The sequence below is a fragment of the Pezoporus wallicus genome, unplaced genomic scaffold (assembly GCF_028554395.1).
Source record: "Pezoporus wallicus isolate ANWC-B61680 ecotype Strahan unplaced genomic scaffold, APGP_CSIRO_Pwel_v1 contig_2870, whole genome shotgun sequence".
NCBI lineage: Eukaryota > Metazoa > Chordata > Aves > Psittaciformes > Psittacidae > Pezoporus > Pezoporus wallicus.
This window is the reverse complement of record NW_026636990.1, coordinates 527,666-548,676: the sequence shown is the minus strand read 5'-3', so window position 1 is coordinate 548,676 and position 21,011 is coordinate 527,666. Positions and strand designations below refer to the sequence as shown.

General features: G+C 41.1%; 1 protein-coding gene across 1 annotated transcript in view; it reads right to left on the bottom strand.

Annotated features, from left to right (window-relative positions):
* The window catches only part of DDX4 (DEAD-box helicase 4), a gene marked incomplete at its 5' end in the record, with an annotated part of 32,226 nt that extends 11,951 nt beyond the window's left edge, over positions 1-20,275 (bottom strand). The window contains 11 exons of the mRNA XM_057402704.1: positions 1,127-1,256; positions 2,691-2,845; positions 4,018-4,170; positions 5,257-5,399; positions 11,655-11,696; positions 13,119-13,199; positions 13,516-13,602; positions 14,429-14,503; positions 14,924-14,992; positions 18,779-18,842; positions 20,111-20,275. Coding sequence (XP_057258687.1) covers positions 1,127-1,256; positions 2,691-2,845; positions 4,018-4,170; positions 5,257-5,399; positions 11,655-11,696; positions 13,119-13,199; positions 13,516-13,602; positions 14,429-14,503; positions 14,924-14,992; positions 18,779-18,842; positions 20,111-20,275 — 1,164 coding nt within the window. The remainder of the gene's footprint in view (positions 1-1,126; positions 1,257-2,690; positions 2,846-4,017; positions 4,171-5,256; positions 5,400-11,654; positions 11,697-13,118; positions 13,200-13,515; positions 13,603-14,428; positions 14,504-14,923; positions 14,993-18,778; positions 18,843-20,110) is intronic.
* Between the last annotated feature and the right edge of the window lie 736 nt (positions 20,276-21,011).

Below are 21,011 nucleotides of genomic sequence, written 5' to 3'. Positions count from 1 at the left end.
AAGACATGTATCCAATCATAATATGCCAAATCACTGTAAGTGCATGTAAGAAATAGTATTTAAGGGGTTAAGGCTTTGTAATAAATGGCTTTTGTCTGATCATATTGATCTCTGACTGAGTCCATATATTTTCTGCAGCAGGACACCACCTGTTACTGGTCCCCAACTGGACACTGAGCCATTGACCACAACTCTTTCCATGTGGCCATTCAGCCAATTCTTTACCCACCACTTTATCCTTAAATAAAAGTGTATGTGCATTATATTTGCACCTCAACTTTCATTTATTTCTTAATCTGAACTAACTCTAACAGTATGCAGACACTGAAGTACTTCAGAACTTGTTTCAACAAAGTAAACCAAGATAGAACCTATGTATTATCTATTAATTAGCCCATCTATTTTGAAGTTATGTCTGAGCTTCAGAACGGTTGTCTCATATAACCTCCTTGTTCCGAAAAAACTTATGTCAGGAAGTATTAAGGACATTACAACTTCCTGTTGCTGACCAAGACTGTCATTCTGACTACTAGAAGCCCGTCAACACAGAAGCCAACCTCCAGCTTATTATCAAGTGTTTTGCCAAACTTCATTTATCCACTATAAAAACACTGAGCCACTATTCTAATACACAGCCATTTTGATTTGAACTTAAAATGGATGGAAAAATTATAAAAAAAAAAAAAATCAAACACAGCATTACACCTGAATTTTACGCATGAATAAAATCAATACTAAATCATTCAAAGTATTAATATTTGCATATTCCCAAGGAGATAAAAGCTATTCTAGAAAAAACAAACAGGACATCAATTGAAAACCTAGTATGGAATTTTCCACAAGAACTAAAAGGTGTTTCAAGTTCGTTTACAAGAACACTGCAGCCAGTTTGTTTTAGACTGAGATTTTCCAATGGGCCCTGAAAGGTACTGAAGACATCCGGACTCACGCAACTCCCTTGAAAACCTCATGGTGTTTAGATACTCCACGAAAAGATCACTTTTATTTTCGTAAATGCCCGTACAAAGCTGGCACTCAAACTGGTTTATATGACTCTATCTTTGAAAAATGAAAAACAGTAAGTAAAAAGCAAAGCATGTTTAGGGAATTCACATTAAGATCTCACCTTCTCTCTTGCAATTATGTCTAGAAGCCTTCCTGGAGTGGCACACAGTATATTACAGCCTTGCATTACCTGACGGATTGAATGGCCTGTTTGTGTACCTCCATAGATCACAACAGGCCTTATGCAAGTTCTGTAAAATAGAAAAAAAAAAAAATTGGACTAATGCAAACTGTATTGTTTCGTGAAAATACATAAAAAACCCCCACCAGATCTAACATAAACCATGTTACTTTGTGCAGTTAAATTCCTTCACCTGTCAGCACAGTCTATAACCAAAAGCAGGACCCAAGACTAAAAACTCAAGTCACCATAAGCTCAAAGATCCCATTCGAACTATTATAATAGAGGCTGCACAAGTGGCTTGTCTGGAAAGAATGCTTCATCTGCTTTCATCCCTCTCCCTTCAACTCAGTTACTGGTGGTAAGTGACACAATGGTGTCAGACATTGACTTCTTTCATACAGCACACTCAGAAAAAGCAGAACCACAAAATACATGCCTTTAGAGTTTCAGAAGTAATCCTTCCATGCCTGACTGTAAAAAATAAAAAACACACAGATGGTTCTTTGTAAAGCAACTAATAATACTGACAATCCAGCGTGCCACTTACACATCAGACTGCAAAACCACTAAAACACTAAACTACTTAGCACTCTTTCTACTAGTCTGTTTGGTTCGATCTACAGAGCAGAGTTATATCAGGTATTTTCTCCAACAGAAACAGTCTATGAGCAAGAAGCTTACACAGAGGAGCAAGTTTGTAAGCTTATCTTTATAACCTCCTGCTAAGGTTTTTACATGCATGCAGTAAGTATTTTCACAATCAAATTCAAACTGCCTATTCTTGAAGGTACTAATTCAGCTTCATATAAACTGGGTTATTTTTTACCAGGAAACTTTTCAGAAAGCTTTAGTCGAGAATAGAAGCAGGCTGGACTGAGCAATATGCATACAATTCTTTAGCGGGAACAGATTCACACCCTGATACTGCTTAACTGTCCCCAAAATGCAGGTTATTTTGCTTTTACCTCAGGGCAGCTGCCGGAGAAACTTTTAGAATTCAGAAGCTATTTTATTGTGAAGTAATAAGTATCTATAGTTTAAAATAGCAGAATTAATAGAACTAGGTAAAATAGTTTTAGAGATGAAGACGCTTTTCTTAGTAACATGCTTACATCAATAAGCAACTATGACGGTACTTTCAAAAGACAGGGACAGCCTCCAAGCCTGTTTGCCTTAATGAGCAAAGGCAAGTCTAATTTAGCCCAACAGATTTTGCTCAGGCAGTGTTTTCCATTCCACCTCCTAACAGAAACAAGCCTTTAGACAATAGATTTAATTTTCTCTCTGTTCACTGGTAAAACTAACATTGCAGGATCATTGGGAAACTAGTAAAAATTTGTTCTCGCACAACATTCAAGGGCTCAATGACAAGTTTACAGACCTTTTGTTCTGCTTTGAAGCAGCAGAGCTAAAAGAGCTTGCTTGAGCTGTGAAAGTGCTGTCTGAAACCAGAAGAACTGGAGCATAATGATCAATACCAGGTAACAGTGCAAAAGCTTACCCATACACAAATTTCCTTGCTTCTAGAAAGATCTGATTTATCAGCTCTCTAGTTGGAGCGACAATAATACATTCCGGCTCTTGCTGCTCTTTAAAGCTGGTGGCAGTAATGCCATCTCTCATCATGTGGGCCACAATTGGTAAAAGAAAAGCTGCCTAAAAAAAAAAATAATAAAAAATATTGCAGCATTTATGATGTTTAGTCTTAAAACTTTCATCAGTCACAGTAAAAGCTGTATACCAGTCTTAAAGTCTAAATGATGAAGGACACTATCACCTTCAACGAAATCAGACTGCAGAAGGATTGATGTGAATGCACTTCCGAACATTTAAGCTTCTTTTTCCTTGGTTATGATGTAGGAAAATACCTCTCTGGACAGTAAGAGTCTAATATCTAGTAACTCAGGAACACAGTCATGCATTAGCTAACTTCTGTGCTCTTCAGGCAGTTCCACACATCATGCTGACATACACTGACAATTAGGTACCCCAGGATCAAACCCCTCCTTAGCATTACCTTACATGCTTTATATCATCAGTAGATATTTAAGGTAACCACATATCACCATTTTCCTACTACAACAGCAGATCATTTTGCAACACATCTGCACCAGCACACTTCCTTCCATTAATACTACCAAGACCTGTAAAGCAATTCCAAAAACATCCAGAATACTTACAGCATAACCTTTGAACATTTCACCCTCTCAAAACAGAGGTTTTCCAAAATAAATAAAAAAATACTTTTTCAAAGTAACTAATAACCCACATAACATCAAAGCTAGAATTCCATACTATACTGAATGGCAAAAATACACCTATATTTAACATTCAAATATTCTCACAGATAGTGGTTAGGTTTGGTCAGTGGTTAGGTCTGGATACATTAGACAGCCTAACGAGACAACTGTCAACTTACTATCAACTCTCAACACTGTTCCATGATTAATACTGAATCACACACACAACTAAAACCAACCAACCAAACAACAGATAAAAGCCCACACAAGACAGAAAGAAACCCCAACTTTCCAACTGCTGAGGTTTTTTCCTCATCAGCTGTTTCTATGAGTGCCTGTATTTCTGCATCTGTTACCTGTAACCCTGAAGACTGGCCTGCTGTAACAAGACAAGTTCACTGAAATCAAAAAGAAATTCAGCGAAAAAATGCTTCAACTCATCCACCATTCAGCTGTACTTAATGCTAGACTTGCCACTGCAAGTCAAACCCTTAGATGGCAAGATGTGAATCACATGGCATATGGAACACTGAGGCATCGTCAAGGTCCCGCACTTTCGGTAGTACCAAGACTACATAAAATGCTTACAGTTTTTCCTGATCCTGTCTGGGCACATGCCATTAAATCCCGTCCTGCCAGTATAATAGGAATGCTGTACTTCTGCACTGGAGTAAGCTTAGAGTACCCAGCTTTAGCAATGTTCACATTTAACGTCTGACAGAGGTTAGCTTCTTCAAAAGCCTGTAAGAGAAAAAATATTAGCAATACACAATGACAAAACTTAAAAGTTTAAAAACTTACCATAGGGTTCAGATTTCCAAATACTAGAAAGTATTAACTTCTGAGAGGGCCTCACCAGTTACCTAGATTGCAAACGTTCTGACAAGTAAAGTTTGAGAGGGGTTTTCAACCTGCTCATGTCATGCAAGTGAACTTGTTTCAAGGACACTGAAGGCATTCAGCTAGTCGTATTAGCTTTGACAGCTGCTCAGAAGCCATACATCTGGATTCAAGCAGGTAAACTCACATGATGGCATGCTAGGAAAAACAAACTAAAACTCTTCAGTTCTACTTCATGCAGGATGTACAATCTTTATGCTAAAGCTAGATAAGGATGGTGCTCTAGCTCCCATTACCACGATCAAAAAGCGTCATCACATGACAAAATCAGTGTAACTTCAGTGAGAAAACTTTTCAGAAGATGGAGGGGGGAAAAAAAAAAATCCAAACCCAACACTGCATCTTCTCTTTCAACATAGGTGCTACCACCCCCTCACCCTTCTTCCTTATTGTTCTCCTTAAAAAAAGCTTTTATTCCCCCCCCCCCCCCCTTTTTTTTAAAATCAAAACACTAGCCAACTGGTATGGAGTAGAAGCAAAGTTAATACAAAAGTTAAAACAATAGACAACAGCCCCCAAAACAGGGCTAGAAATTATTTCAAACCACCTGCTGAAAACTATTCCAACAGGTGGTCATTTACAGTGTTAAAGACCCCGCAGTAACAGACTTCAACAAGATAACCCTACCAGCCCTAACAGAAACTGCTGCCAAAGACCTCTTTCAAGATCTAAACTGGTCTTTTGCTGCAATTTAAGGACAATACTTCCTGTCCATTCAGTATTACTTTCTCTGGGCCATTTCTGTAGTCTGTCAATGTCCTTTTAAATTAAAATTTCTGTCTTGCAAACAGGCAGCATCTCCTTCCAATACAATGCTGTCTGCAATGTTCTTTTTTAATATTTTCATTAGTAGTGAATATTAGACTCAATATACACCCTTGCAGAATTACATTCAACATAAACCCTGAGATTAATGAGTTCACTAACCAGTAATGGTGCTGGTGGGTCAAGTCCTGACACTTCAACGACATTTTCATCATATTTGTCAAAATTAATTCCTGTCTGGTAACGTGCAAAGATGGCTTGTTCATCATCAGGTGGAGGAGGGGGCACATAAGTCACCTTTGGACCTTAAGAACAAAACCACTCAGGTTCACGAATAACATACAGAAAACCTGAACAAAAGCTATTTAAATATGGAGATACTGAAGTTCAGTTCAGTGAGACATCATTTAGACTTCTCTCCACTTTTCAGAAGGCACAGAAATTTCAGATATTCTATTAGAACTTAGATTTATACTACTAGACCTAACACTCACTCACAAAGCTCAGCTCAAATTCAGTAACAATGCATTTATTAATACACAAGAATAAAATTAATCTGTTCATGGCAGCACATTTATAGCTCTGGATTCCTTATGGTATTTTTCAAGCTAATCAACTCAGAGGTCTCAAAGGTGTAAAGTTGTCCTGGGTTCAGCAGTAGCAGTCATTTTTCTCCTTCTTAGTAGCTGGTGCAGTGCTGTGTTTTTGACTTTCAGCCTGGGAACAACGCTGATAACACTGATGTTTTTAGCTGTTGCTCAGGACTGTTCACTCCAACCAAGGACTTTCTGAGTCCCAGGCTCTGCCCGGGAGGAGAGGAAGTTGAGAGGAAGCAGAGACAGGACACCTGACCCAAACTATCCAAACAGGTATTCCATACCACAGCACGTCATGCCCAGTACATAAACTGGGGGCAGTTACCCGGAAGGGCTAGATCACTGCTCGGGTTGGGCTGGGTACAGGTCGGTGGGTGGTGAGCGGTTGTATTCTCTTCCCTTGTCATTTCCCTTATTATTCTTGGTGGCCTTTTTCACGGACACCCTCCTGTCGTGGGGAAAGAGCTTGCATGCCCTTGTGAGGTTGAGAGTTATGCTGGTGGTGGCATATGCCTCTGGTAGGGTCTCCCATGCCAGACAGGTCTCAACTGAAGGGTCAGACAAAGTGTGCCCATGGGCAGGGTGAGCTCACCAGCCTTCGGGCAACCATCCTAGGAGAAGGACAACTCTAACTTCAAACCCGGGCTGATTGATGGAGCTCGTTTAGCCCTGTAACACTATCCATCTAAGAGAAGGACACTAACCAAACCTACGACCTGAGGACTTTGCTGTCACCGTCCAAGCTCGCTAGGCCCTGGCAGATAAACCTCAGGTGTAAAGGGTGGGACCAGTTCCGCGCACGCTGTGCCTCACCTGAAAAATCCACTGCGCAGGCCCGAAGGGTTTACCCACACTTGCAAAGCCCTGTAGCGACAGGTGAGGGACAAAACGGCAGGTGATAAGGTGCACTGGAAGTCACAGACCCAACCCTGCACGCAGGTGGTTCAGGACATTGGTCGCTAGAGACTGACCCAGGAGATGACAGTCTTGTTCGGCAATATCCTGAATGACCAAGCAGCCTTTTTTTCAAGGAGGGCACTGCTTGCTCCATATGGAGAGAGGCCTAGAAAAGATGGCCTAACCAAAGCTCATCTCCCCCTCCACCTGGTTGGCTAGCAGCGGCCAACAGGCGTCTTCTGTTGTGGTTGATCCAAGACAAAAAAGACAAAGGCATACACCTGCCTCCAAAGGTGTGTCCAGATTGACACTCGCATGTTGGAACATCAGAACCATGCTTGATACAGTGAACAGTGGGCATCCTGAGCACCATTCTGCACTAATTGCCCACGAACTGTCATAACTCAACATCGACACTGCTGCTCTCAGTGAAGTTCGCCTTCATGAGGCAGGTAGCCTTACAGAACATGGTGCCAGCTATACACGCTACGGGTCAGGTGAATCCAAAACTGAAAGTCATCTTTCTGGAGTTGGCTTCATGACTAAAAATGCCATCATCTCTAAACTTGAAAATCTGCCGATAGGTCATTCCAATCATATTATCTCCTTACATCTTCCACTACACAATAAGCAACACGTTCCTTTCAGCATATATGCTCCAACTCTGCAAGCTGACCGTGCAGAGAAAGACAAATTCTACACCGATCTGCATCGCCTCACTCAAAAGTTTCCTATAGATGATAAGATCGTAACACTTGGTGACTTTAACGACTGAGCAGGTAAGAACTTTGAAGCCTGGGAAGGATTACCAGGCAAGCACGGTGTTGGTATCTGCAATGACAACAGACGCCTCTTGCTAGAGTTTTCTGCAGAGCAACAGCTTACCATCACCAGTACTATTTTCCAGCAGAAAGCAGCCTGAAGACAACCTGGATACGTCCTCGATCTAAACACTGGCACCTTATTATGTCTAAATGTTAGTAATAGGTGAAAGTATGTGTTGAAACAATAGTACAAACAGAAGAGATGATTATATTTGAAAATCTGTTAATCAGTAGAGGGTTTCTTTGTATTAAGAACAAGCTGAAATTCTGCTATTATGTATCTTGGTTACTTTAAAAGTTACAATGGTAGCTATAATGATAAGCAATTAATATAGTCATATATGGGGAAGGGTATATGGGTGGATCCAGGGGAGTATTGTGAAACTCTACCGAAGCAGAACTCACGAAGGTACCAGGAGTAGTCAAGTGAAATAAGAGAATGCTGGTGTCCACATAATGACTGGGACATGTCCAAGGAACAGAAAAGTGAACAGGATGACCTGAGGAAGACTCCTTACTTCATCAGGACAACCACCAGAGGGGAGCTGCGCAAGCGCAGAAGAGGCTGATGTCGTAATAGACTGATGTGGCAATCCTTGATGCATATGTATTAGTCAATGATGTAATCTGTGTTGAATATGTATTAGTGACAACATTTTTAGTGTATAAATTGCGAGCGCAATGTAACGGGGTTGAAGCCAGATTTGGGCGCGTGCCCCTGGTTTCCCAGCGCTGCAATAAAGTACTTCATATAACCATTCCGGTGGTTATGTGTCAGTTCTTACGCTAACATTAGTGCACCAGAGAAATGTTCACAATGTCTGTCACACCCAAGTGATGCCTAGTGCAGAATGTCAAACAGATCACCGCCTTGTGTGTTGCAAACTTAACCTTCACTTTAAGGCCAAACCTAAGAGAGGCGGCATTCCCAGGAGGAGGCTCAATAATCTTCAAATAGCCACAGTGAGGGTAATCTTTCAAGCTAACCGTCAAACTAGGCTTGAAGACCATCTTATAGATTCTTCTCCTGAAGCGCTTTGGCAACATATTAAAAATAGCATCCTGCAGTCCTCCAAAGAATCCTTTGGGTTCTCCTTAAAGAAAAACAAAGACTGGTTTGATGATAGCAATCAGGAGGTCCAGGAATTGCTGACAAAGAAGAGATCTGCCCACCAAGCACACCTCGTTCAGCCATTTTGCCATGTCAGAAAAGCAGCCTTTCATTTTGCATGTAGCAAACTCCAACAGAAACTTCGAGACATCCAGAACTACTGGTGGCTCAACATAGAAGACTCAGCTATGCGCAGATCTGGGTGACCACAGAGGATTTTATGAGGCTCTGAAAGCAGTGTATGGAGCCACATTTCAGGTTCAAAGCCCCTTACTTAGTGCAGATGGCCAAACACTTCTTACAGATAAGATCTTCAACTTGAATCGCTGGTCTGAACATTTTCAAACATTCTTTAGTGCTGTGTAGTCCCAAGGCAGAGGAATCCAGCACATTTTACAACATCCGATGAAAAATGAATTGGATATAACCCCTACCACAGGTGAGACTCTTAAGGCTATACAGCAGGTGAAAACTGGCAAGGCAGCTGGGGTAGACGGAATCCCACCTGAAAACTGGAAGCATGGAGGCCAAGCATTTCATGCTAAATTTCATGAGCTAGTTGTGCGCTGTTGGGAACAAGGTAAATTACCATCAGATTTTCACAATGCAATCATCATCACTCTGTATAAAATAAAAGATGAAAAGTCAGACTGCTCAAGCTACCGAGGTATAACTGCTCTCCATTGCTGGAAAAATTCTTGCAAGAATACTCTTGAACAGATTAGTACCCACTACTGCAGAAGAACTTCTACCTGAAAGTCAACGTGGTTTCAGAGCTAACAGAAGTACCACAGACAGAACCACAGTTCTCAGACAACTGCAAGAGAAGTCTAAGAACAGAATAAGAGGCTCTATGTAACTCTGGCTGACCCCACCAAAGCTTCTGACACTGTGAGCAGAAAAGGCCTGTGGCTGATCTTGGAACGATTAGGTTGTTTCCCTCAAAGTTCCTCAAAATGATTATTCTGTTACAAGAGGATCAGCAAGGCCAAGTCACATATGCACTCTCTGAGCCCTTCCCAATAACCAACGGTGTGAAACAAGGTTGTGTTCTCACACCAGCTTTATCCACAATCTTCTTCAGCACGATGCTCCAAAGGGCTACGGTAGACATCAACAAACAAAACAGCATTTATATTCGATATTGTACCAATGGGAGCCTGTTCAATTCTAAGGCAACTGAAGGCCCACACTAAGACCCTGTATCACCTTGTCCATGAACTGCTTTTTGCTGACGATGCTGCCCTTGCTGCCCACACAGAAGCAGCTCTGCAGCGCTTAACATCTTGCTTTGCGAAGGCGGCTGAGCTTCTTGGGCTTGAAGTTAGCTTGAAGACAGTAGTTCTCTACCAACCTGCACCACAAGAAGATTACCATCATCCCTACATTACCATTGGTGAGCCAGAGCTTAAGTCAGTTCAGCACTTCAGCTATCTGGGAAGCATTACTTCCTCGGATGCCACAATCAACAAAGAGATAGATAACAGAATAGCAAAGGCATATAGAGCCTTTGGAAAATTCCATACAAGAATCTGGTGCAATGAACACCTGAAATACAAAGATTAGTGTTTATAAAGCCATTGTACTGTCTGCTCTTCTATATGGGTCTGAAACATGGGTTATCTACCGTAATCACCTGCGACTCCTCGAACACTTCCATCAGTGCTGCCTCCATACAATTCTAAACATTCACTGGACTGACTACATGTCAAATGTTACTGTCCTTGAACAGGCAGGGACTACCAGTATCGAGGCCATATGGCTGAAACCACAGCTGCGCTGGGCAGGGCACGTCTCTAGGATGAAAGATTACTGCCTCCCTAAGATTGTGTTTTACAGTGAACTCACCACTGGCTGCTGCAAGAAAAGTGCCCCAAAGACACTTTTTATATAGACTCTCTGAAACAATACTTCAACCTTGGCCGTCTTGACTACAATCAGTGACCCACCTTGGCCTCCAACCAGGAGACTTGGAGACACATCATATGTAACACTGCTGTCTCCTTTTGAGAACACATGCAGAATTAGTCTTGAGGAGAAAAGGTAGAAAGAATCGTGCCTCACCTATACCACCGAAGGAGACCTTTCGCTGTGCTTTTTGCAACCAGATTTGCCTACCCCACATTGGCCTTTTTAGTCATCAGCATACTTGCAGTAAGTGTGGGTAAAGCCCTTCCCAAATCTTCGTTCGTGAAGTCAAGCCATCATTATTATTGGTGGTAGCAGTAGTGGGTTTGTGTTATACCTTAGTTACTGGACTGTTTGTATCTCAACCTGTGGGAGTTACATTCTTCTGAACCTCCTCCCCATCCCTCTGGGAGCTGGGGGAGGAAGGGTGGGAAGTAAGTTTGCTGCTGCGTGGTTCTGAGTTGCCGGCTGGGCTTAAACCACAACAAAAGTTAATTATTTGATGCTCACAATCACAGGGATCTCAAATGAGGAGGGCTCAGGAACCAAAATTATTCATATGAATTCAGAAATTCACTATTAGTCTTTTTTTAATCTCAAGTGTAAGAGAAAGGCAAAATAAGGCTAAAGTCATCTGCAAAAAACACCGCAGGCAAGTAATCATTTAATAGACTGTCCCAGCTGAGACTTTCAATACATGCCGAAGTCATTTATCACACACTGGAACCTGATCTCCTGCATTCACAGATCATGAAATGCTGTTTACTAGCTTCTACTCAGTAAAACACATGGAGCCCGTTTTCCAGAAACAGCATCTGAAACTGAGAATCTACTGTTCCTTTGTGGTTTGCTTTAATGACTATCATCACTCAGATTCCTATACCACTGCCAATTAAATTCTCTAACACTTGTGTCTCAGGTATATAAGCTTTACCATTATGAGGAAAGAACAGCCAGCATAAAGGAATTCTATAGCACTCCATTCCAAAATGTTAGTCATTCTTTAAGTGACAACCACCACTATGGTCTCCAGTAATTTAAAGATGAATGAATTTTAAACACACGAAGTTTATGTTAAGTGAAAAGTTTTGAGATGTTTTGCATTTACCCGTATCACTACCTTCTTTTTTTACCTAATCACTTTCAGCAACTTCCTGTAACAGAATGTTCCTCAAGATGAAAAGAAATTAAAACTGGCATGTCACTTGCCAAGAAGCTACTCACCTCTTCCAGATCCTATTTCTTCACTGTGTTCTTTGGAAGCTGCTGTTAAAGAAACCATTCCATACATTATTCCTTATAGGAATAAAACTCATTTGAGAGAAAATCTAAGAATCTAAGCAACTCTATAAAATCACAGTTTCATCAGGAGAGTAACAGAGAATCTGAGTAAAGATGCAACATACAGTGCATGTAATCACTTTATAATATTTGTTTTTCCATCTGAAGATAAGACGCTTACACGGTTATCTCTAATTACAAAAAGCATAACTGTTTTAAGAAAGCCCAACACAGCCCTACCTTTGCTACCTCTACAAATTCTGTCAGAGTGACAAGAACGCTATCCAGAAGTGGAGGCAGCACAACAACCTAGCAGTGCCTGCTCTGTTGCTTTGCTAGATCCAGACACACCTCTTACTATAAAACAACACAGTTCCCTCTTTATGAAGAATTATCTTTCCACATTAATATCTCCACAGACTAGTTCAACTGTTGCCAACCAATATCCATGACAGTCTTCACATACCAGTATTTCATACAATGATTATACGAAAGGAATTACTATACCGCATTAAGGATGCGGTTATGTCCGCTACGAATATTAACATGTTGCCTGTATAAACACTTAATGCTTCTGAACCAAATGCTTATTTGAACTAAAAATCTAAAAATCTTAATTTGAACTAAGTCCAACAGAGGCAAACCAATTGCTCTCTGGATGTTAAAGAGCGCTTCTGAAAATGCACACTTATTATTCTATCTTTACTACAATGAAAAATTCTTTACCAGTATCATATAAACTGTTCCCACATTGAGAATATCAGCCATCCACTATCCATAAAACTGGTTTAATGGTATTTCTAATTTTAACTCTGGGACTTGTGCAAGTGATAGACTACTATGCTCTAAGTAGCACAACAGATGAGTTACAAGTTACAGTAACACCAGTGGCAAAGGAAGACAATGAGAGGAAGTTCCTTTGTGGGCAGCAAAAACCCAAAACGTTAAAATAATGTCATCAGAAAGAGCTGGTCTCTCAGATCTAAACCCCTTATTCTCAGTAAAGTAACCCAGACAAACCTAAAACACTTCCCTTATGAGGGGCTGAAAAAGTCTAGAGCGAATATTTTGAAACTGAGAGCCCTCTTAAAGACTTGCTTTGTATTTTGGGGTTAGCAGCTCTGCTTCACTGCGCATTAACTGACCCAGTAGCAGTAGGACTAAGGTAAAAAAGAAATTACAGGAGACAACAGCTTTGAAAATACGATTTCTAAAATTTATCCAAGTGACAAATCTGTCTTGTGTGCACTGGCATGCAAGGTACCTAACATCTGCAAGATGTTCTTAATTCAGACAGGGAGAACAATCACAGAGACAGCATTTAGCAAAGCTAAGAAGGTACTGCATTGCCACAAAATCTACAGTGAGGAAATCTGACAGATTTACTACCCTACTAAAAAGTCTCACCTGCACCTCCAAATGCTCCTCTTCCCGTAGAGCCAAAGAAAGTGCCAGACTGGGGTCTTTCTCTTTGCTCACCTTTAATATCTATAAGTAATAAACAGTGTAGTGGATATAGTGTCTAGAATTAGCACAATACAACACTATGCCAAAAGCTAGTACCATTTACTTAAAAATCTCTACACTGCAAAAACTTAAACATTCTTTGTAAATCTAATCCACGCTGTATTATTTGCAGTAATATTATTTTTTGAAGATGCCATCCACGTTCTACAACACTGCTGAAGAACAGAAGCTTCAACATAACTTCCACCTTTGTACTTGTTTCAAGAAGCAAGCAAACCTTGGTTATATGTTGTTGCCACACAAATCACTCAGCATAGAAAAAAAATAAAAACCTTACTCTCACTTCGTCCAAGGCCACCAGGACATCTTCCAAAACCTCTATTTTGTGTACTGGAATTTTCTACAGCATTCCTTTCTTGAAAACCTGCAGTACGTCACAGTACACAGCAAATTCATTTGCCCGTTTTTGCATGGGCAGATCAAATGCCTTTTATCTGGCAATTATTCCTCACAGCCCCGATTTTATGAATTCAGATTAAAAGTACAACAGAACTAAGCGATTTGTCTAAACATATGGAAAAGTGAAGTATCAGTGCCTGTATCAGTTTCCATCTCCCTTGTTTCATAACCTGTTCCACTTACAGCCATTGAACGATCTAGACACGTTAAGTGGTAGCAGCTTCCACTGTCCCATGTGCTTCCCATAATACTTGGTGGAAGCATGTACAGCAATACTGCCGCACTGCCAATTACTAAGCACTTCAATGTGCAGTGCATACCAGAGTGGCACTTGATATTATAAGCAGTAAGAGCACAGGTATTAAATATTGCCTTATGGAACCTGAAGAAAGCTTTGAAATCTTCCTCTGGAGAGCACTTGTACACTCCCTCCCATAGCATGTATATGGATACTAATGTTCAGCTGCCTTTTGCATTACATTATGACTCAACAGAATTATCAGAACAATACACCTCTCCAAGAAAAATGGAAGCAAAGCAAGAGGTGAACAAAACAATGCTGAGTCCTGCCTTCTAGCAAATGTGGTGGTATTATGCAGTCAAAACTAAGAGATGATACTGAATGCCTACATTATGCAGAAAAATAATGAGTGGTAACCCAGGCATATGATTTTCCAACTCATAAAATACTTACCTGACTCTGATACAACAGAACTGAGTAACTCCACAGGAAAAATTTAATGCATCAAATACGACTAGCCATTAGAATTACAGACACTCCGGAAAGTTACCTCTGTTGGCAAAATTCCTTCTGCTACCAAATGTACTCACTGGCTGACACCATCTGTTCAGAGATTCACCACTACCTATAATTAGAAAAAAGAATCAATGTCCAAAGCTACATCCAAAGCTGTATTTGACTTCAAGATAGGCTTGCTGGAGTATGCTTGGCTTTTTAAGCCCAACAGTAAAATTACAGAACCATTCAGGCCGAAAGGCACCTTGGACCTGTAGCCTAGCTCCTACACAGCAAAAAAAACAATCACATGACAAAGGTGCTGTTTTATAAGGCAAAGAAAATGTATCAAAATTACAAAGCTTAGGACAGGTGCAACTACTGTTTTCTATGAAGAACAGCACCTCTCAGCAACAGTACTGTTACCAACCCAGTAAAATTTGAGTTTCCACACCTGGACACCAGTTGCAAGATCCTCCATTCTAAATGCTTTATCCAAAAGGAAGGCTTAATCACTCCCAGACCAACAAATTTTAACCATCTAACCTACCTCTATCTCTAGAATACCCTCCAAAATGATCCTGCATATGCTGATTTCTATTAGGTCTTCCAAAAGCACCTGGAAAACAAGAAAGTAAGGCTTTTGATACTGTCTCCCATAACATCTTCACATAAAAAACAATGAAGCACACAGCCTAGATAACCGGACATTTAGGAGGACTGATTCAGTAGGCTGAACCAACCGTGTTCCAAGAGTTGTGATTAGCAGCACAAACTCCATCTGGAAGCCAGTCACTAGCAGAGAGCCACACTGGGGTCAACACAGTTTACCATCTTCATTCATGACCTGGATGATGGGACTGATTTGTCCCTCACCAAGCCTGCAGATGCACAAAACGAGTACATAGCACAGGGCTGTTTCACTCAGAGGAAACTCACAAAGACATAGGCAAGCAATCTGAAGCAAGAATCCTGAAGTCCAAAGAAAAATGAAAAATCTTGCACCTGCAGAGGAATAATTCCAGGCACCAGTACACACTGGAGACAACCAGCTGGAAAACATCTTTGATGAGAAAAAAAAACGAGGGCCGTGGTGGAAATTAAGCTGAACGTAAGCCAGCAATGTGCCCTAGCAGTGAAGGCCAACAGCTAGGAAGAATGTTACCAGCAGGTGGAGGCAGGTGGTTCTTGCCCACAGGTGACACCTTATCTAGAGTGCTGCATTCAGTTCTAGGCTGTTCAGTACAAAACAGACACTGGGGAGTCCAGCAAACAACCACAAAGACAAAGAAAAGATTGATACACCTGTTGAACACAGAGTGTCTGAGAGCTGGAACTGCTGTGCCTGGAAACAAGAAGACTCAAAGGATCTTACATCTTAACAAAAGCGAGTGAAGATGAAAAGTCAGATTCTTTTCCCTGATAGCCAACAAGAGGACAACACGCAATAGGCACTAACTGAAATACAGGACATTCCATTTTAACGTAAGGAAAACCTTTTTGCTATGGGTATGGTTAAACACTAGACAAATTGCTCAGAGCACCTGCACAGTCTCCACCCTGGAGAAATTCAAAACTCAGCTAGGCAAGGTCCTGAGCAAACTGCTAGAGTTGACCCTCCTCTACAGAAGGATCTGGACCAGCCAGTCTCCAGAGACGGCCTTCCAACCTGAGTGACTCTCTAAAACAGAAATTCCATAATCTGCAGTATCAAAGTCAAGATCAGGGTACACAAGTAACCATAATAAAGTTATGAAATCTGAAATCAAAACACTAAGTCTACAAAATACCATGATGTACAAATATATGACACATCATGGAAACTCACTCTTTTCCTTCCAAGTAAAAAGTGCTTTACAGAATGATATAGATACCCCTAAAAAAAAACCTAGGCATCAGTACATTCTGCAACAAGATAAACACCTTAAAGATCACCTGTGTACAAGAGCTTGTCATAAAGGAAAAAAGAAAACTGATTACATTTGGTACATTACCAATACACTCAATTAAGAAACTTGGCTTGTACAACAATGGAAATGTTAAACTGCTGCATTTATAGTCTGAACAATGTTCGGAGTTCCTGCTCACTTGGAAGATGTGAGTAGTTTGGGGCAAACACTGTATAAAAGATTCTGATACTCACGTTAAATGGCACAAGCAGAAAAAAACCCACCCCAATTACTTAAACTGCTATTTTTATTGCTTATTACAATAGACTGGCTTTCACTGACCAAGTCTATTTGCCTTTAAGTAGGTGAAGACTCCCCCCTTATTCCACCACTCCTCTTCCACTGAAATTTTCATAACTTAATCATACTGCGTTAATTAAATATGCAAAGTTTTTGGAAAGCACATGCGTGTCAACAAAATACTTGATCAGTAAACCTGCTTCAGTAAGTTTCTCCACCATGCTGCCCTCTGTCTAATGAAACATGCTGGATAACAACACAGATTTACAGACAGCGAACAGAATAGAATCAATAACTCTTCAGTCAAGTCTGCTATGCTTAGCACTTACACGAAATTGACTGTAGACCACACTGTTACTTGCAAACCAACCCATTAAGATTGGTAAAATAGCAACTTTCAGAATTATTATTTACCTACTGTGTGACTTTTCACGAAGCTTGATTCTATATAGGTTTCATGCTCACTGGTCTCACAGGAACTGTAGAAGTACTGGATGCTAGTGTTTAATTCATCACTGTTATTATTTACCACTGTAAATTTACTAGCTTTCAAGCAGTATTTGACAGATTAAAAGGAATAGAATAAATCCTTGTTCCCAGTTCACTGGCATCACAAACTAGCACTGCATGAGCATATCACTGAGTAAGAGCTATTAAATCCTGATATTGTGTGTATATATATATGTCTTCCTTACAAAAATATAATTCCCAAGTATGCAATATTACTTTTAGCTTACCCTTATTGCAAGTATTTACACAAGAGTACTACTACTATTGTTTCAAGGAAAAAAACTAAACTAAGAGTTTTAACTTGCATACACTAGCTCTACTCGTGCCATTTAGTGTCAAACAGGCAAGCTATGTCCCAAGCCTAGAAGCCCACTGCATACAAGAAAGCAGCTAGAAGTCCACTGCATACAAGAAAGCAACTCATGAGAGCTTAATTTAAGGATCAGCTGAAGCATGATCTAACAAATTAGAAGTTTTGCAAGAAAAGAAAAAAGTAAGGCCCATGCAGCTTTTTCTGGAGGAAAAAAAAAAAATAAAATAAAAGAACACCTTTTTCCATCATGTTGTAGGGAAAGAACCCCTAATGCTGATGTACCCTTTTAAACAAGGTCAAGACAAGAGGCATAATCTTATGAAGTGAAAGCCTCACCTCTGGACTTCCCAAGCAGCTTTAGTTTTTTAACTCTTTATTTAAACAGCAAATAAGGTTTACTCATAACCAGCATAAGTAAAGCATCTCAGTATTACTACTTGTGCTTGAATGGTAGAGCTCCCCTCATCTAAGAGCCATCAGAAAGATTGGGTTAAATCAAAACAAACACTCTGAAATTGCTCACACTGATCTAAAATGGCAAAATATGCACAGCTCAGGAAAAGAATAAATGGTTGACGATGACAGTGAAAGCAAGATCTTCAGCAGAAAAGTCCTCCCTGCCATGAGTTCAGTACAAGAGGCACAAATCAGAAAACAAGTTACTTTTGCAGTGTGTAACGGAAATATACCAGGGATGACAGCTAGTCAGAAAGAAAGAGCTGGAACAAACAAACCATGAAGCATCAAGACTCACTTCTACGTAACTTGCAATTCAAGTTCTCTTCACAAGCACTGCCTTTTCTATTTGTTCTGTGCCACCTACTACTGTAGCTAGCAACCTGGAGACCTAAAAAACACGTCTGCTGTTTCCTTCAGCAGCAACTCTGGCTTGGCATATTTAAAACTTCTGCCTCCTAATCTAAACTTCTTCTAACTTTTGTATGTAAAACTTCAAGTTTATAAAGGCATTAAGTTCATTAAATCAAGAGTGCTTTACAGAAACTTGATACCAAACATTAATGTTCTGTCTTGTATTTTTAGGATTTCCTTTCTACAACTTCATCTGACCTTTTCCTATTTTCAACACATCTGTGAAAAAGGGTATCACCAGAACTGCTAAACATTGCAAATAACACTTATTTTCAATACAGTTCATGTTTAGAAACACTTGTGAGGTAACACCTACTGATTCTTACTAGAAATCATATGCTGTATTCAACACATACCTGCAATAAATAAGAAGGGTTGAGGGTCAAGAGGGAAGTCTGCTCACTATGTTACCTGCTTACTCCATGGAAATATCACAACAATAGTACTGTGCGCTTTTTTAATCTCCTAAACTGTTCAAGAGATCAACTCCCCCAAAATGTCTGTAAAAGTGCCTTTTACATACCCAATGAGCCTACACTTCGACTGAAGTCAGAGGAGGTGCTATTTGGTCTTTCAGTGAAGCTAGCCTACAGAGAGAAAAAAAAACACAACTTCATGTTAAACCCAGCCCAAACACAACAAATACAGTTGTTAAGTCTTGCATTTAAAACAAGTTGCCTACTGCACCAAGATGCAGTCTTCTCAGACTCTTGTGTTCACTTATTACTCTCTGGTATACTAAAGGGCATACTGTTTGCATCTGAATGTCACCAAAACCATATTATATACAGCTAACGCAGAGCTAATTAAGTTTAATTTACCTTCTGTCTCTGTCTTTGTAGGCAGCAGCTTTGTCACCTTGTCAACAGACATCTATTGTTCAAAACAATACTATAATATCTTTTAAGTATTTTTCAGTATTTTTTCAATGTATTTTATTTGAATTATTAAACAGTTATCTCAACCTTTTACCTTTTGTTTTCCAGTTCTCCTCCCCATATCACTAGGGTGCAAGGTAGCAGAGGAAAACAAGTGGCTCTGTGGTAGGTACTTAGTTACCAGCTAGGTAACAAACCCATATCTAAGAACTAAACTATAACTAAAAAACATGGTTCTGCTAGTCTTTAGTAACACAGTTCTACCACTGCCATTTCATTATTCAACAGACAGTAACAAGAACCATCAAACCAACCTGATTTGTGTGAGAAATTGCAGCCTACTAACACTCAAAAACCAGTGATCTGTTCTCAGTTTACCTACAACTTCAGAAACAAAAGATCTGACATACATAAGGGAATCTATTAGAAGGGGAAAACGGCAGGCACGTGGAACCACCACTTTCAGTAGTTACAGAGCCCTTTGAATACCCCTTACCACTGATCTCCAACTAGTTCTTCTTACTTTCTCTCCAGCCTTTGCTAGTCTACTAGCCTACCCACACTGGTACTCAACTCCTTGTCCAAAGACCCTAAGTAATGACTTACTAGTATGTGCCACTTTCATGAAATACACTTTTCCAAAAATGACACATCCTCTCACGACCCAATGGAAACGGACAGCCAGCATTAAGCAGGTGGAAGAGTAACACTTAACTGGTCACAACGACCACGGTCCCAGAACCTCCAGGGAGGCAGGGCAACTAAACATTCAGAGACTAAAATTGCAGTTATTTGTTAAGAAAATGCAGTCTTTTCAACACAAAAGTTAAGAACAAGTTCCTCCACTTAACAAGTGCTTCACGAGTTACAGGGACCTCAGCCCACCAACTGTCCAGGCAGCAGGCTTGGGGATGGAAGGAAAAAAGGAAGGGGAGGAAAAGCAAACATGCTACAGCACAACAGCTGCCACCCCATACCTGCTCCAGGGGTGGAAGGACTGGTGATGCCTCATCCCCCATCTCTGCATTCCAGTCTTCTAGGTTCATGCTGTGGCCTGACAAATCTGCTTGCAGGAGGCAAAATAAATTAGCAGCAACCTCTGCCTGCCCCCCACTGTGGGTCCCACAGCGCCCACACAGCAGACACCATTAAGCCTGCCTGTCCCAGCACTCACTCACTGTCCTCTGTCACATTAGAGACTATTCTCCAGGAGGAGAGAAAGGAAGAACCCCACACCTACCTCCGCACCGCCCCCGCTCTGCACAGAAGGAAAATGGCGCCGCTCCTCCTAGGCCCCTAGTAAGGCCACGGCCACGTGCACTTGCTGGTAAGTCACGTGCCCAGCCCGCCAGTCAATAGGCTCGCGCCTCAGCGGCAGAGCGCGTGCTTCCGTCCTCTGCAGTCGGGGCGAAGCATGGCGGGCAGCCGTTGGGCCGGCGGAGGAGGGGCGGTGCCGCGCGCCACACCGCGGCCCACACCGAGCAGAGGCGAGCCGCTGGGGGCGCGCGCTGTGGCCGTGGGGTAGTCCCGAGGCCTGTGAGAGCGAACGGCAGCTCTGGAAAATGCGGTTTCAGTGTCTGAGTACTCCTCACGGTCCTGCTCGGCTCTCTGGGCATCTGAATATCCCTTAATTTCTTCATGATAACCTGAAGTGTGCTTTTACCTCACAAACATCAGTTGGAGCACTGTGTGCTTTTTCTGGTGTCCTCAACATAAAAAGGACATGGAACTGTTGGAACAAGTCCAGAGGAGGACCACAAGGATGATCAGGGGACTGGAGCACCTCCTGTATAAAGATAGGCTGATAAAGTTGGGGTTGTTCAGCCTGGAGAAGAGAAGGCTGCGTGGAGACCTCATAGCAGCCTTCCAGTATCTGAA